Source organism: Pongo abelii, chromosome 13, assembly GCF_028885655.2.
Source record: "Pongo abelii isolate AG06213 chromosome 13, NHGRI_mPonAbe1-v2.0_pri, whole genome shotgun sequence".
NCBI classification, from domain to species: Eukaryota; Metazoa; Chordata; class Mammalia; order Primates; family Hominidae; genus Pongo; species Pongo abelii.
In genome coordinates this window covers 105,153,174-105,169,958 of record NC_071998.2, presented here as the reverse complement: position 1 = coordinate 105,169,958, position 16,785 = coordinate 105,153,174, and the positions used below count along the sequence as shown (strand labels likewise).

The window sequence follows — 16,785 nt, the reverse complement described above, 5'->3', positions numbered from 1 at the left end:
GCTCCAACAGCACTGGAAAATTCAGAGATGTGCTTGTCCCCAACTTATGGGATACTCACAAGGGGTAAGGAGCTAGTAAGCTGGTGACAACAGCATTGAAACCTAAGCCTGTCTGATTTCAAAGCCCATCTTTCTAAGGAAAATGACACGGTTGGAAGAGCAGCAGTACACTGGGACCACTGCCAGATCCTAGACAGATACTCAACAGGGAGGTCACAGATCCTCTGTTCCTGTCCTATATCTGCCTATGAATATCTGTCATAGTCACCAAACTATGAATTCTTTGGAATTCTTTTTTGAGATGGAGTCTTGCTCTGTCACCAGGCTGGAGTGCAGCGGTGCAATCTCGGCTCACTGCAAGCTCTACCTCGTGGGTTCAAGCAATTCTCCTGCCTCAGCCTCCCAAGTAGCTGGGACTACAGGCACATGCCACCACGCCCGGCTAATTTTTGTATTTTAGTAGAGATGGGGTTTCACCATGTTGGCCAGGATGGTCTCAATCTTCTGACCTTGTGATCCACCCGCCTCGGCCTCCCAAAGTGCTAGGATTACAGGCAAGAGCCATCATGCCCAGCCAGAATTCTTTGAATGCTGCAAATATGCCTGATTCACATCTGTGTTTCCCCTGTAGCGTCTAACTTCTCGTATTTGAGCACTGAGGGTTTCGTCATATTCTTCATCTTTTTTTTTTTGAGACGGAGTCTCACTCTTGTCACCCAGGCTGGAGTGCAGTGGCACGATCTCAGCTCAATGCAACCTCCACCTCCCGGGTTCAAGTGATTCTCCTGCCTCAACATCCCAAGTAGCTGGGGCTATAGGTGTGCATCACCACGCCTGGCTAATTTTAGTAGCAACGGGGTTTCGCCATATTGGCCAGGCTGGTCTTGAACTCCCGACCTCTGCCCATCTTGGCCTCCCAAAGTGCTGGGATTACAGGTGTGAGCCACTGCGCCCGGCCATATTCTTCATCTTTAAGATGATTTTTATGCTCCTGTTTATCGAGTGTTTACTATGCATGTGACAAGCACTGTGCTAACCACTTTATAGACATTATCTCATCTTCAGTTTCCTGAATGCTTTCAGAAGAGTTAAGAAGAAAGCAAAGAATCATCCCATGACCACAGACAATGGATGAAGAAGAAAAAGCATTTGGGGGAGGGGGAGGGGGAGGGGACCCACCCAACCCCTTCCAAGAGCTGGGATCAAGCTCTGCCCTGACGAACGTATCCAACTTAGTGTTTCAGCTCCTCTGATTTTCCTTCACTCAGATATCCTCATCTGCTTGTTCTGTTTTTGTGTATATTTTTACAAGCTGCCTTAGATCCTTATTGGAAGGAAGCAGAGACCATAAAGGTCTCTTCTTGCTGGGTAGTAAGTGAGGTACAGAAAACAGAGAGATAAACAGCAGGTATGGCAATTCCTGAACAGCTGGAAAGGACAAGTCTCACTCACTTGTGGTCCCACAGCACCTGCCCTAGGCTGGCCACCCAGCCCCTCCCAATCTATCTTCCTCCCAGCAGCAAAATGGGGCTTCCTAAAATGCAAATTGGATCAAGTCCCTTCTCCACTTAGTAAAAACTCTCTGGCTCATTCGCCTGAGGATGCTGCCTGCTGGCATTCAAGTCTCTGTAAGACCTGAAGCCATCATCGACTTTTGGGACCAGCAGGGCTCTCCTGCCTTGGCATGGGATGCTGGGGCTCATCCCCTACCCTCGTCCCCATCCGAAAGCTTCCAGCATTCCTTCAGGCCTCCCACAGCTCCCTGCAAGGTGTGTTGGAACTATCTGTTCAATGATCTGCTGTCCCCCCACCCGCAAGCCCCATCTGAATTACCCAAGGGCAGGACCACATGTGTCCTGTTCTCTGCTGTGTGCCCACAACACTCAATACCAGTTTACCAAAAACAGGCCAGACATGTGTGTGGCTCCTGCCCTCAAGGGGTGTCCTGGGACAGAGACAGAGAGTCTGCCTGTGGCTGCCCTGGACAGCTCATTCGCTGATAGGCCCCTTCAGGTGACTACAACGTGTTATTTTCCGAGCACCTACTATGTACCAGGCACTGTGCTAACAAGTGGTTCACATCCAGGATCTCATTTAATCCCCCAACAAACCTGTGGGGAAATGTCATCCTCACTCCACAGGTGGGGAGGCTGAGGTTCAGGATGGCTAACAGACCATGAGGACACCAAGCCTGTAAGCAGTAGCGCCAGGACTCAGCCCCAGCCTGGCTGCCTTCACTGCCCCTGTGCTGCCCTGCTGCTCCTCGAAAGCTCCAGTCCTAACACTGACTGGACCAACTGACAGGTTGGGCACCATTGGTGCAGTTAAGTGATGTCACCCACTGCTACCCCTGCCCTAGCAGTGAGACTGAGCCCTGCCTCCCTTGGCCAGCCCCCACCCAGCCCTTGGCCCCAGAGGGAATCCCGCATACTTGGCCCGATTTTCTGGAATGGCTCCGGGGGCTCCTCCTTCACCTCGTCAGTGGCCACGACACCTTGGTCGAAGGGGTCTGTGGGAGAACATACAGCCCTTAGCGCCCTGGTCCCCCAGGTCTCAGGAGCCCAGCCGGGGACAGGGGAGGTGAGCAGACACCAAGGACTTACCTGCCCGGTTCTCAGGGGCCCCTTCCACACTAAACACTGCGCCCGGGCGGGAGGCGGCAGCCGCAGAAGGAAAGAAACAAACAGGAGCCCTGTTAGTCCCTGCCCAGAGCTGCCTCTGCCGCTGCTCCCAGCCCCTATCCCTGTGGGTTTGCCTTGGGGCCCAGGAGGACTGCCCTGGCCTCTGTGGAAGCCCCCCAAAATCAGGACAACACGAGGATACATCCCAACCAGGACACAGCCTGGGCCTCAATCCCTTGTCCTCACTAGGATGGGCACCCACCCATGGTGCAGGCAGACAGTTTGCCTGGATCTGTTTCTGATTGCCATCATGGGTTCAAGGGGCCAGGGCAGGAGAAAAGAGGAAGAGGAAGAGATTGGGAGGAGAGAGAAAGAGGAGGTGAGAAAAGGGATGGGCCAGTGGTAACAGGTGGTGGGCCTGGTTGTCACAGCTCAAGATGGGCTGAAGGTGTGGGGCTAGATGGGGAACCCCTAAGGCCCTTCCAAGGTCTAAGACCCTCTTTCTAGGATTTTTAAGACTCAAATATGTGTTGGCTAAATGTATTGTTCTAATTTCTAATTGTATAATCTAAGATGCTAAAAGGCCATCATTTGTTTTTTAAAACCGGTTTAATTTCATCAGAACATGCAAATGCTCAATATGAAACTACAAAATGACTCGTTACGAAATTCCAATATTCTACTGATTTTGACCTATAAAAATGGCAATTTCACTTGGGTTAACCTAAATAGAAGTGTATGTGGAGTGTGATGGTGACGTTCCCGCCCCCAGAATCCTCTAGGGCTGGTCATTCCCCTCACGGTTCCAGCTACTGCCTGGCCTTTTTCTGGGTAAGAGGGAGGAGGGAGGCGGGGAGGGCTGGGGGCTGGTGTCTCCGAGGAAGGGTGCCTATTGGCATGACTCCAGGGAGTGAGGGGCCTGACTCACCATCCACTGCGTGCAGGTCTCGGTGCTCTTGGAAACAGCTGTAGTATTTGTACTTCTTCCCACAGATGTCACACGTGTACCTGAAATTGTCTGCACGGGATGAAAACACACACCTGGTTACCAGGGCTTCAGTCTTGTGGGGTGGGGTTTTTCTGGCCAGATCATCTCAGAAACCAAAGATGAAACTAGCCCAGTCTGGCTCCAGCTGAATGACCCCATGGAGAATCAGTTCCTGAGCCAGTCCGTACCTTGGCACTGCCCAAGTCTTCTGGACCATGGAAGGGCATGGCATCACCTACCCCCTGGAACACCCAGCTTCTCCTCCCCGATGTACAGGAGGGTGAAGCTCCTGCCTCAGTGCTGGCCCCACCCTCCACTCCAAGCCAGCCTTGTATTGCTTCCTGGGTCCACAGGATGTAGGATGGGGTGTCAGGGTCCTCTGTGGAGATCCAGACCATACAAGGTGACTGGTAGCCCAGAAGGGACTCCAAAACCAACCCCCAAACCTGCCCTAGGTGAGCTGAGTTCCTCAGGGCCTGGTTCCTAAATGATCTGGCACATGTTTTGCGGAAGCTCTGTGAGAATAACAGTCACTGCAGCACCCATGCCCAGATGCTACAACAAGCAGGGCAGCAGGCCAGGCTCTTCCCCTCCTTCTCCTCCATTCTTGCAGCAGAGGGAGGAAGCAGTCTCTCATTTTACACACGAGGAAACTGAGGATCAGAAGAGATTTGCCCCAAGAGCACAGCTGGGAGGGCCTGTGATGAGCAGCCTTGGGGACAGCACCCAGGGCTCCTTGCCTCTTGATGCTCACGCCCTACATCACCCCTTCCTTCCCTGTGAGTCTGGACTAGACCTGGTAACTGACTTCTAATGAACAGAATGCAGTAAAAGCGACAGAATATCACTTCTGAGGGTAGCTTACAAAAGACTGGGACTTCTGTCTCAAGCATACCTTCTCTCTCCAGCTCACACCTGCTGGCTGCTGGGTTGTGAGCTGCCCCATGAGAGACGCACGTGACCAGGAGCTGAGGGTGGCCTCTAGTGAACAGCCAGTGAGGCCCTCAGTCTAAGAGCTTGGGAAGGACAGAACCCTAGCAGGGTTGTTAACCCTGCTAACAACCACATGAGTGAGTTTAAAAGCAGTTCTTTCCCTGGTTGAGCCTTGAGATGAGACCACAGCCCTGGCCAAGTCCTTGCCTGCTGCCAGGGAAAGACCCAGCAGCAGAGGACCCAGCAAAGCCATATCCAAATTCTTGACCCTAGAAACTGAGGGATAATCAATGCTTGTTGTTTCCAGTCATTAAGTTTTAGGGACATCTGTTACACAGCAATAGGTAACTAACATGAGGTCGGAGTTTGGATGATCCCCTGGGTCTACCCAACATCTGAGGCTGGACACAGGACATTACCCCCTCCACAATGGCACACTCTAACGTGTGCGCTGGCACGAACCTCATGTGTGTGTTCCTTGGGCTGATGCAGGGAGGGCTTATCAATTCCATCATCCCAGGCACAGGGAGGCTTGGTGATATGCTCAAGGCTGCCTGGTGTAGGGAGGGGAAGGGAGAGCTAGGATTCAAGCACTTACTAACTCCAAGCTAAGGCTGAGTCAGGGCATGTGGCCCTTCTCTGTCTGAATAAGCTGCAAATCAGTACTGGGCTGGGGTACCTCTCTCCTGGTCCCCCTCCTGTCCCTCAGAACCCAAATACAGGATCTGATGTAATCCTCTACCACAAGGTTACGCTGCCAGGTAATTCTGTGGGAAGGTTTCTGGCCCCACCTTCTGAACTTAGGGACACAAATGGCATTAGCCACCTCTCCCTCCCACCACCAGCTTCACCTCTTCGTATTCTCTGAAAATGCCTTAGCAGGTGCCAGAGCCCCAGACACAAACTGGTCCCTGAGCAAGGAGCCACAGGTTCCTTGGAGACATTCTGAGGATGCTGGATACCAGAATCATCCAAGAAAGAGGTGGCAGGGCGTGGGGCAGGAGAGGCTGGTCCTGCTTCCTTGTTTTCCCCCATAATTTGGGGAGCTGGGAAAGGGATGTAGATGAGCTGATTCCTGGGGCCTCTCCCAGGATGGTGGTTCTAGGATTCTGTGCCTGGCCCAGGCTTTAATCCTTTCATGTGGCCAGCAATCAACTTAGACAACTTCCCCATCTGGTCCCATCCAGACCATGGTCCCCAGTGTCTCTTTTGCAACCCTGCCTTCTGTGCAGGACACCTGCCCAGGAACAGAGACACAGAAGTCAAGGCCACCTGGGGTCTGGTTCCAGACCGGGCTCTGCCTTGACATTCCTCTCCTAAGCTGACCAGTGCTACCCACCATCTGCCGCCACCTGCCCACTTGTCTCTACCCAGCCTCCCTGGCCAGCTGGGCCTGACCCCTCACTTTAGGGCCACATCTGTTACCTCCAATAAAACGTGAGCCCCCAGGTTTCTGCTGCTGAGAATACCCCCACCCTGCTCTGACACCGTGACATCTCTTTGACATGGATGGGGAGCCCGTTCCCAGGTCTTCCTCAGTCAGGAAATGATTAGGCCAAGAGGGTTATCCCCAAAAAGGAGAGCAGAATCATTTTTTTATCAGTGAAAGCACGTTTTCAGAACCGCTGCATTTTCAGACACGAGATCTCGGTGTCTCTCAGAATGCCACTGTGAATCCATTCAGGGAGGCAGGCTCTGGATTCATGCTGCCTAATCAAACCCAACTCTACCAGTTATAAGTGCGGCAGACCTCAGACATGCTGCCTAACCTCTGCACCTCGGTTTCCTCGTCTGTAAAATGGGAATGAGAGGTTCTTCCTTTCCCAGAGTTATAATAAAGAATAAAGGAACACAAGGAACAGCCAATAAATACTTGCCAAATGTAACCTAATACTGTCACAAATATCAATATGACAGTAGCATGAGGGGCTAATCTTTTATTCCTCAGTGGACAGATGGGTGAGTGAATATGTCTTTCTGCTTCTATGTATGACTGTACTATTTTCCTAATAAATAAATGAAAAGTCCTAGAACTGTTAATAGAATGTGTGAGACCTCATTTCATTTCAAGGCCCGCCTCCACTGCTCACAACCTGTATGACTCCCTCTCTCTGGAACTTAGTGTCCTCATCTGCAAAATGGGTGGGCTGGACTCAGTCTTCTCAGTTGGGCCCTTTTGGCTCCATGACTTCATGGCCAGGGATCTGTAAAGTGGAGGCCAGGCGTTCTAAGCAGGTGCTGCCAGTCTGGGTCAGGGCAGGGCTGCGGGACTGAGAATAAAATAGTGCGCAATGGCCGCAGGGAGGAAACTCCACAGGGAGGAAGGGAAAAGTGACGGAAGGACTAAAAATACCCCCGCTACAGAGCCGTCAGCAGCCAGCAAGCCCGCGGACAACGGAAGCCAGACGGAACACAACAGATCACTGAGGGGCTGCTGGAGAGGCCAGGGGCCCAGAATAGCTGAGGAAGGAAAGATAAATAGGGAAGTTCTTTAAATGTGTGGCTGACCGCAGTCAGTCCATGGGAGCTGGAAAAGAATGGAGCTATTGAAGGAGATGGGAGCCAAGGACCAGGCTGGGGCTGGGGCTGGGGCTGGGGATGGGGCAGTGGCAGGGGCAGGAAAGGCGGGGCTGGAGGGGGAGGGCCCGGCTCCCATCTCCTCCCAGCTGGGGTCCTGTGGCAGGTGTCTAGCCGACCTGGGCCTCAGATTCCTCTCTGGAATATGCCAGCCTCTCCTTTGGCATAAGAATCCAAACGGAGTGGATGGGAAAGTGCCTTAGAAGAAATGCTACTGGGACCCAGGCCAGTTAAAATCTTTTTTCAGCCATCGGCACCTCTTCAAACTGCTCTGGTTTGGGGTTTTGTTGGGCAGGGGGTGGTAATGTTTATTTATTATGTTAAAAATCTTTTTTTATGATGGTGTGGTGTAACAAACCCGTAGAACGGGGATTGGCACGCAACAGTCTGTGGGCCAAATCCTGCCCACCATCTGTTTTGGTAAGGAATTCATTTACATATTATCTCTGTTCCTGGCATGTTCCCACTACAAGGGCAGGGCTGAATACTTGCGACGGAGACGTCTGGGCTATAAAGTCTAAAATACTTACCATCTGGCCCTCTACAGAAAAATGTTGCTAACCCCTGGTGTAGAACAGTGTACAAATCCTAAGTGCACAGCTTGTTCAATTTCCACAAACTGAAACAACCCATGTAACCAGCACCCAGCTCAAGAAACAGAACCCTGAAGCCCCTTCCCCAGGGGAACCGCTCTTCTGACTTCTACCGGCAATAATTAGTTTTAGCTGCTTTTGCCCTTTCTCTATGCAGAATCTTAGAGAATGAACTCTGTTTACGCCTGGCCTCTTTTGCTCACCATTGTTTGTGAGTCATCCATGTTGCTGTGTGTAGCTATAAATTGTTCATTCTCACTACTTTACAGTAGTCTTTTGTGTCACTAGACTTACTTATCCATTCAATGAGCTCTGGGCATTTGGGGGCTTCTAGTTTGTTAGGAATAGTCTGCTAAGAACATTCTAGTTTGCATCTTTCAGCAGATATGCACACATTTCTGTTGGCGACATGCCTACATGTGGAACTATGACTTCTGAAGCTTCTTATTATTCGGTGGGGAGATTCCATCCTAGTCTACACCAGCTTGGCTGCTCACTTACCAGGAGCTTGGGGTCTAGAACTGGAGGGATGGCAAGCAGGGCCTGTGAGCAGCAGCGCTGTTGCAGATGTCAAGGCCCTGTGCTGCCCCAGGTGCTGGGATATGGCACCCCAGGGCAAATCACCAATAAGCAATTAGTGCCCCTGGCTGTCGGGGCTCAGGAGAAAACTCTCCAAAGCAGCATTTCCCAGAAGTCAACTACGGAGCCCCAGAGTCATGAATCAGAGTCAGAAGAACACAAGGACCTACATATCCAGGGCATCCATGGGAGACGCACGGCTGTGTCTGTCAGTGAAGGGCTGGAAATGTCCACAAGAAAGAAACCTGCTCACCTTAGTGAAACTCAAGGTCTCCCAAAGTTACTTGGCCAGAGAAATCATCATGGACAGAACACCCACTAACCTTCCCAGAATGAGCCTGCCATGGAGCACGCTTTGGGAAGGGCTGCTCTGAGGTACCGCATTGCGGTTTTGTAAGGATGGTCTGGCCTCAAAGCTTGGACCCCAGCACTGTGTCTCTCAGAGGCCACCTGGAGCAGTTCTGGGGGAGGGAACGAGCAGCTCCTCTTCGTCCCACCCCAAGCCCTCGGCCCTCAGCAGCCCACGAGGAGGAAAAAGTACTCACTGCTTTGGGAGGCTCCCTCCCCTGAGGTGGCTTCGGTGTCTGCAAAGAGAGAGAGGGATGGGGGTGAGGCTACCGGGCCGATGATAGGGCCAGTGCCAAGTGCAAAAGAGAAGATGGAAGCCACAGGGGAAGAGCTCACAGTCCCGCCCCGGGCTCCTGATGCCAGCCTCTCCTCCCTGTCTGCCAGGCTCCGGGAGGAACAGACGCCACCCCTCCTATCCGCAACTCCCAAGCTTGTCATGAGGAACACACACACTGACCCCAGCAAGTGCCCTGTGGGGGCCACTGACACCGAGCACTGATGAGATGTTCTGGGAGGCATGAGGCCCATGGGGAGCAGGGGGTGCCCTGGGGCACAGGTCTGGTGTGTCCTGCGGAGTTCCCCTCCCACACCCGAGCTGTCCCGCATCAGGAGGCCTCCCTTCTCCTGCCTGGCACCCTGTCCTACTGATGAAAGTGGGAGGAGAATGGGAAAGGCTGGAGCTGTCACGGCCTCTGGGGTCACCCACACGGGGCCCAAATGGGAAACAGACAGACAGTGGGAGGTGCGGCCCCTGGGCTCTGCCCCAGGGACACTCCTCTCACCTCGGTGCGCCCGCACGTGGGTCTGGAAGCAGTTGTAATACTTGTACTTCTTGCCACAGATTCCACATTCATAAGACCCTGGAAAACAGAAGAGGAAAGGACTGGTCACCCAACCTCTGTGACCACAAGGTCCCAGGACCCACAGGCGATACCTACAAGTGTGGCTAACTCTCTGTCCCAGGGGCAGAGATGGTCCCTGACAAGGAGGCAGCACCGAGCTAGAAGTCAGGAAGCCTGGGTCTAGATCCAGGTTTGCTTCCCACTCTCTGGGTGACCTTGGGCAAGGCACCCCCCCATCTCTGGGCCTCAGTTTCCAAGCCTGTAAAATGGAGAAGGTAACTTCTTCAGCTAATTCTCAGCCCTATACCTTGAGGGGAAAAAGGAAATGAACATAAAAGTGCTCTGAAAGGAATAAGTTGCATCCACATAAGGAAATCATTACTTCAATGCATTACAATAATTTCTAGCAACCCGTTTTCCTTGCCGGAATGGGACTGAGATTAAGACAGAATCAGACACACCTGGGTCCCTGTCCCTGTTCTGTCACTTACCAGCAGCATGACCTTGGTAATTTCCTTAGATGCATGAAGCCTCAGTCTGCTGATCTGCAGAATGGGACCACATGCACCTACCTTGTAGGGGTAGCCCTATACTCCCTGTAGGAAGTGCCCAGCCCTACTCTAGACAGGCTCGGCAAGGAGAGGACCCCCCCACACACACCTGCTGAGGAGTTGTCTTGTTCCCTCAGACACACAGAGACCGACATGGTGTAAATGCCTGGCCCCCCCAGCCCCTTGCCAGGCCCTTCTCCCAGGAGCAGGGAGACTGAATTGGCCAAGCTCCTAGTGAGCACTGCAGAGAGGTTAAAAGATGAGCCTGCCCATGTAGAGGCCAGAGCAAAGGCCCATGGTAGGAAGCCAAGAAGAGCCCCTCAGATCCAGCCTGGCAGGGACCCCAGGGGCAGAGACCCTGCCTGCTCTCCACCTAAATCAGCCCTCATGAAGGCCTGATGCCACCTGGGCCCAGGCCTTGCTCTTCCTAACAGAACAGCCAGGGAGTGTGGACAAATGCAGAGGCCCCGGCCCACTCCAGGCTTAGCAATCTAGAGTGGCTGGGGTGGAGACCTGCCTATTCTAAGGTCCCCAGGGAATTCTGGTACCCAGCATCTGGGGATGGGAGAGGCAGACCTGGGATAAGAGTCTTAACTCTGCCGTTTACTGGCTGGGCCTCAATTTCCTCCTGGGAAAAATGCGGATGATTCAAGTGTGTTGGTGTGAAGACTGAGTTTGCATGAAGACTCTTTCCAGCACAAGACCAGACCCTCTGTGCAGGTGAAGATCATCAACTCCTACTCTCTTAGTCTTGCCTGGAAGCAGAGGCCCATTTCCTGAGTGTGTACCTGAGGCACGAAGCGAAGCTGGTAGAGCACTGGATGTGGAGTCTGAAGCCTAGTTCAGCTCTGCTATCCCTTAGCTCAGGGGGGTCCAACCTTTTGGTTTCCCTGGGTCACACTGGAAGAAGAATTGTCCTGGGCCACACATAAAATACACTAACACTAATGATGGCTAATGAGCTAAAAAAAAAAAAAATCACAAAAAGACTTGTAATGTTTTAAGAAAATTTATGACTTTGTGTTGGGCCGCATTCAAAGCCACCCTGGGCCACACGCGGTCATGGGCCGTGGGCTGGACAAGTTTGCCTTATCTGTTTGGTCTCGGACACATCCTTTTTTTGATCTCCGACACAACCTTTCACTTGTCCGAGCCTCTGTCTCCCCACCTGCAAAACCGGACTCTGATTCCTACAATTCATGACTGAGGTCCGTATCAACGAGGTTCATCATGTGAGTCGGCTGGCACACCACAGGTACTGAGGAACGGGACCGGTGCCACTGGTACTACTGTGGGTCACTCCAAGGGCCGCTGTCATCCTAACACCAGCGTGGGATTTAGTAGTCTGTTATTTAGTGGTTTGTATGTGTATTACCCTTGTCACACAGGGAAAAATACAATCACGTGGAGGGCAAAGATCAGATTGCATATTTCTTTGTATTTAGCCCTGTGATTGGCACACAGCGAGGGCTCCATAAATCCATGGTGTCTTGCTGTTGTACTCATCTGTCACTGAGTAATAATGCCTCCAACTCTCTTCCTGCTGCCTCCACCCACTCTTCAGCAGTTTCTGCCAATTCCCCTTCAACCAGTGCAGAATTTACGAGTGCCTGCAATGTGCCGGGCACTGAGGCCCAGCAATGAGGAAGGTGCGCTCCCTGTCCTCCGTCTAATAGGAAGCATTCACGCCAGCTGGCACGGGGACAACGCAGGATGGCGTTAGGGCAGCAAATGCAGGGCCTGGGGGCACAGAGGCAGGACCCTGGCCCAACTGCAGTGGGGGGCCCAAGTCAGTGGAGTAGATACTGTTTACAGCCAAGCCAAGGCCCGACTGGCAGGCAGTATGGAGTTCACCCCAAGCTGTGGGAGAGCTGAGGGCACATGCAGCCTTGCCTGCAGGTGTCACCCGACAGAGGGAGTCATGGGGGGCATGATGGCTCCTCAGCCTCTCCTCGGCTGGTTCCTGACCCCCAATGCAGAGTGAGGCAGCCTGTCTGGCACACGGAGTCTCTGGACTGAGCACTGTGTGCTGGCAGGAGGGACCCTGAGCCTGCCCCTCATGCAGCGTAAAACCCAGGGCCCTGCCTGCCCCTTGCTCAGCCTAAAGCCCAGGGCCCTGCCTGCCCCTTGCTCAGCCTAAAACCCAGGGCCCCCGCCTGCCCCTCGCTCAGCCTAAAGCCCAGGGCCCCCGCCTGTGCCTCACTCAGCCTAAAGCCCAGGGCCCCCGCCTGCGCCTCGCTCAGCCTAAAACCCAGGGCTCCGCCTGCCCCTCGCTCAGCCTAAAGCCCAGGGCCCCCCCGCCTGTCCCTCACTCAGCCTAAAGCCCAGGGCCCCCCCCCCCCGTCCCTCACTCAGCCTAAAGCCCAGGGCCCACCCCCCCGCCTGTCCCTCACTCAGCCTAAAGCCCAGGGCCCCGGCCTGCGCCTCGCTCAGCCCGACTCTGGGCTTCAGGTTCCCCTATGTGATGGGGCCAGAGAGGCGGGGCATGGGGAGAGTTCACCAGAGGGGCGGCCCTCAGTGCAGCGATGCCAGCAAACCTGGGTGCAAACCCTGGCTCACCACGTCCCAGCAGAGGGAGCCCTGGACAAGTCATGGAACCACCCACACTTCAGGTTTCCGCTCTATAACACTGAACATCCCTCAGGGGGACGGGTTGTGAGGGATAACGTGGTGGCTCCTTAGCACAGGGCCTGGTCCACAGCAGACACACGATACAGGTCAGCTGCTGTTACTAGCAGCATTTTCCGAAGTTTGTTCTTTGGAACCCAACTTCCTGAATGCACCCCAGCAAAAAGAGGACCATGGCCAAGTGTGCATGAGGGAGACCTCGTGGCGTGGCCTGTCCTGGGGAGGCCACTGCACAGGAGCAGCTGCAGGCCCTGCGAAGTCCTGCAGGGAGAGAGGTCAGCTACTGTTTAACCCAGGGTCTCCCAAACACATTTGGCTTGGAACCCTTTTGTCTCCTTGGCCTGTTTCAGAGTTGCGGCCCATAGGAAGTGCTGCCAAAATGCTCTGGACATTCTAGGCGTCCAGATTTCCACATGCTCTATCGTCCCTCCAGTAGTCCAGTACTTCCAGGGTCCCAGTCAGATTTGCTCACATGTAGCCAGGACAGGGGATGAAGAAGGCGGCCCCTCTTTACCCCGAGATGCTAGCAGGCCCTGCTTACTCAGGTCTGTAGCTGATGGCTGTGTCCAGCTGTGCCCCCACCCATACTGGCCCCAGATCAGGCACTACCCCTTGGCTATCACGTACCAGATGCATATCTCAATGCTTGGTCAAAAATCCAGGTCCCTGAATACCGGCTTCGCACAGATCCACCGTGGGGGCTGCCTTCGGGCGCTTTTCCATCTGAATTACGTAAGAAATCAGAAAGAGCCCTTAAAGTTGGAGAATGCCTGGAAGGTTAGGGAAGGGGTGAAGTTGGCTGCACTTTGAGAAGCGTGGACAAGATCACACTGCCTACCTCTTCATTAAAAACCTTGTGCTGGCCAAGGGGCATCCACATGTTCCCCAGGGAGGCTGGCACACGGCAGAATATAGCAGCCATGGGCCAACAGCTCCCCGAATTCAGTTTTGTGTTTTCTCTATATTCTTATTCATCATATGATTAGAACACACAATTTCTACCCAAAAACCCTCCAGCAAAATCACCCTCCGAAGAGATGTGGTCCACGGGTGCAGTGTCCATGCATCCCCCTGGCCGGTGGCCACCACAGACTCAGACTGATGCAGTGGCACAAGGAGGGCCTTCTTGGGGACTCAGCTCAGACAGTCCTCAGCCCCAATGCCTGACTCCCTGCCCAGCACACTCCCTCTTCTGTTCATCCCAGCCACTTTTTTCCTCTATGAACCATGGCTATCACCATCACCACCAGTCTGGGCTCACTTCATCTGCAATGTTTCCATGCAGACTGACCTCTGCCCCATGGCATGGGTGAAGAAGCAGAGGCTAGGGCAGCTGTGTGCAGCATTTCACCCAGTTCATGCAGCCAGCTAGTGGGCTCGGGGTCCTGGCTCAGGGGCTTCTCACACCAGCTCAGTTCATCCTCAAATTCCAGCAGGTAAAGGTGATTATTATCCCCATTTTTCAGATGAGGAAAGTGAGGACCAGAGGGGTAACGCATAGCACCAGAGGTCGGTCAGATCTGATTTGCTCTCAAGCCACACAACTAGCCTCTTGGAAAGCACCAGGAAGAAATGGTGCTTGTGGGCTGTGCGCGGTGAATCTCAGCATTTTGGGAGGCCAAGGCAGGCAGATCACTTGAGTTCATGAGTTCAAGACCAGCCTGGGTAACACAGCAAGACTCCCATCTCTACAGAAAACACAAAAATTAGCTGGGCATGGTGGAGCACACCTGTAGTCCCAGTTACTTGGGAGGCTGAGGTGAGAGGAACACTTGAGCCCTGGAGGTCGAGTCTGCAGTGAGCTGTGATCATGCCACTGCACTCCAGCCTGGGCAACAGAGTAAGGCCCTATCTCAAAAAAAAGAAAGAAAGAAGAAAAAAGAAGAGAAAGAAGAGGAAGAAGAAGAAGAAAAAAAGAAAGAGAGAGATAGAACCTTTACCAGGTCTCATTTCCGTCCACCATCTTCCCAGAAGTCCTCAAGAGGCTGGCAACTCAACATCCATTGCAAGGATGAGCATCAGCTCAGTTAGTGGCTGGCAAGGAACTGGGCTCAAAGTAGGCCTTGGGGATCCAGAGCCATGCTACTGCCACCACCCCAGGTCACCTGCTGGATGCCAAGCAAGCTGTGTGTTCCTTTCAGTCATGGCACTTTCCTTAAATGCTACAGGGCAGCAGAGCCCCCCACTATGTCTGGTGCTGCCATAGGACTCCCCAGAGTCCCCTATTGAGAGCCCTGGGACTGCTGCCAGGGATGGCTGGCAGGGCTCACCAGCACACAGGAGGCAGGAGCGCACTTTTCCTCTCCCCATTCCTGCTACCACAAGTGATGCAACAGCCGCCATCCCAACAAATCCGAGTTCACAGCTCCCACTGAGCACTTTCCCTAAACACCTGGCTTAGCTCCCTCCCAGAGCATCAGACAGACCAGGTGAGGACAGGGGGTCTAGTTCCTGAGGTCACAGAGGGGGACGCTGGGAAGATGCCTAGGAGAGGATGCAGGCTTCTGAGAAAGAATGTGGGGTAGCAACCCTTTGCACCCAGCCACGTCTAGAGAAGCTCAGACACCTTTCATCATACACAAAATGTGACAAGATAGAAATCCAAAGCCGGTGAATGAGAGAAGAAAAACACAAGGGTAGGGACAGAAGGCTGGTTCCTTACAATGGACAGTCCCATATTTAGCTTGGAGCATCTCAGGAGCCACTGTTCAGAGAACAAATGTTTAGGAGTGTGTCCAGCCCTCTCTGTTCAAACATGCAACAGGAGCTGGGTCCAGGGCTTGCCGAAGGACAGGGGATGTGAACAGGGAAGTCATGGACAAGTGGGTTTCCTGAGGCTCTGGGGCTTGGCCTCAAACCAAATGTCCTCTGGAGCAGGGTCTTCCGAGTGAAGCACAAATCTCCTGGGGGTGTGTGGTGGCTGCCCAAAGGGTAAGTAGGTCTACGAAGCCTTAAGAGAATCATCAGTTTCTAAATGTATTCTTTCCTAAAATCAATGTGCCAGAGAATCTGGCAGGTGGGAGGCCCCACTCGCTGGTTCTTCTCACTCTCACCTTCACCCTTGTGCCACGTTACAAACAAAAGACAATCCTTTCACCCACCCCTAATCCTACCACGGTGCCTGCCCCAAGAGATGAAAACCTTGGGGCTCCAAGCAAAGAGGTGACCCTACAATACCGGTGTCGGGCTCAGAAAGTGAGTGGATCTAATGACCAAGAACAACTCCTTTTTCGAATTGGGTGACTTCCAACTCTCTGCTCTCAACAAAATTAGAGGAGGATCTAATGGAGTTGTCAGCGAAGAGACCATTAAAAATATCGTCTGATGATAGACCCCCGTGTGATTTCTGGCATACAACTTGGAAGGAATTCAAAGAATTGAGTGACACTGCTAAAACAAAACTCTATCCACTGCCAGCTACTTATTTATGTGACTGAGCTTTCTAAGCACTTAGACCTACAAAAACCAAAAGACACGAATTAAATTAATGCCGAATTTTGTCTCCTTCTAGCAATAAGAAATATTAATTCACAGATACATGAGCCAATTGAGAAAGAAATGAAGCCCTATCCATTTCATTAAGAGATGCATTCTCAATAATTTTTTACTTTTACATTTACTATTTACCTAAATTTATTTTTGATGAATTGTATGCTAATAACAACTCAATCTGGAAAAAAAAAGTTGCAGAATGTAGAGCTTTATGATCCCAGGAAATTTTTTTTTTTTTTAGAAATTTCAATTTCAATTTATGTACATCTTGTTACGGCGATGAGTGTGCAGCAGTGATCAATAAAAGACTTTCAAGCATAAACAATATATTTTACATTAGGATAAAACCCTGTGGGGGCAGTGGACTGGAAATATGAGCTCAAGGAGAAAAAGGAAAGATGTAAAATTTCTGACTGTTAAAGATAGGCTTGTTCATATGTTTTTGAAGTGATGATGGCGGATATCAAATAGTGGTAGTGTTTGGATTCCCTTGGATACATTTTGAAAATTGGTTCACAGTTTTATTTCCAAAATGCCACCTTTTTTTTTTTTTTTTTTACACAATATCCTGGAAATTATATCCTGTGCAATGATTTAAACTTTGGATAAAAACGTTAGATGTCAACTCAAACA

The 16,785-nt window shown here is 52.2% G+C and overlaps 1 protein-coding gene across 46 annotated transcripts in view; it reads right to left on the bottom strand.

The window, feature by feature from the left end:
- Nucleotides 1–16,785, bottom strand: part of ZNF618 (zinc finger protein 618) — a 181,396-nt gene that overhangs the window by 45,701 nt on the left and 118,910 nt on the right. For 23 of the 46 annotated variants that reach the window (XM_024252541.3, XM_063714384.1, XM_063714372.1 and 20 more), the window contains 6 exons: nucleotides 13,288–13,383; nucleotides 9,422–9,499; nucleotides 8,837–8,875; nucleotides 3,550–3,639; nucleotides 2,604–2,639; nucleotides 2,432–2,509 (listed from right to left, as the gene is read on the bottom strand). In XM_024252541.3, coding sequence (XP_024108309.1) covers nucleotides 2,432–2,509; nucleotides 2,604–2,639; nucleotides 3,550–3,639; nucleotides 8,837–8,875; nucleotides 9,422–9,499; nucleotides 13,288–13,383 — 417 coding nt within the window. The remainder of the gene's footprint in view (nucleotides 1–2,431; nucleotides 2,510–2,603; nucleotides 2,640–3,549; nucleotides 3,640–8,836; nucleotides 8,876–9,421; nucleotides 9,500–13,287; nucleotides 13,384–16,785) is intronic. The other 23 variants (XM_054520496.2, XM_054520495.2, XM_063714392.1 and 20 more) reach the window with 3 other exon arrangements.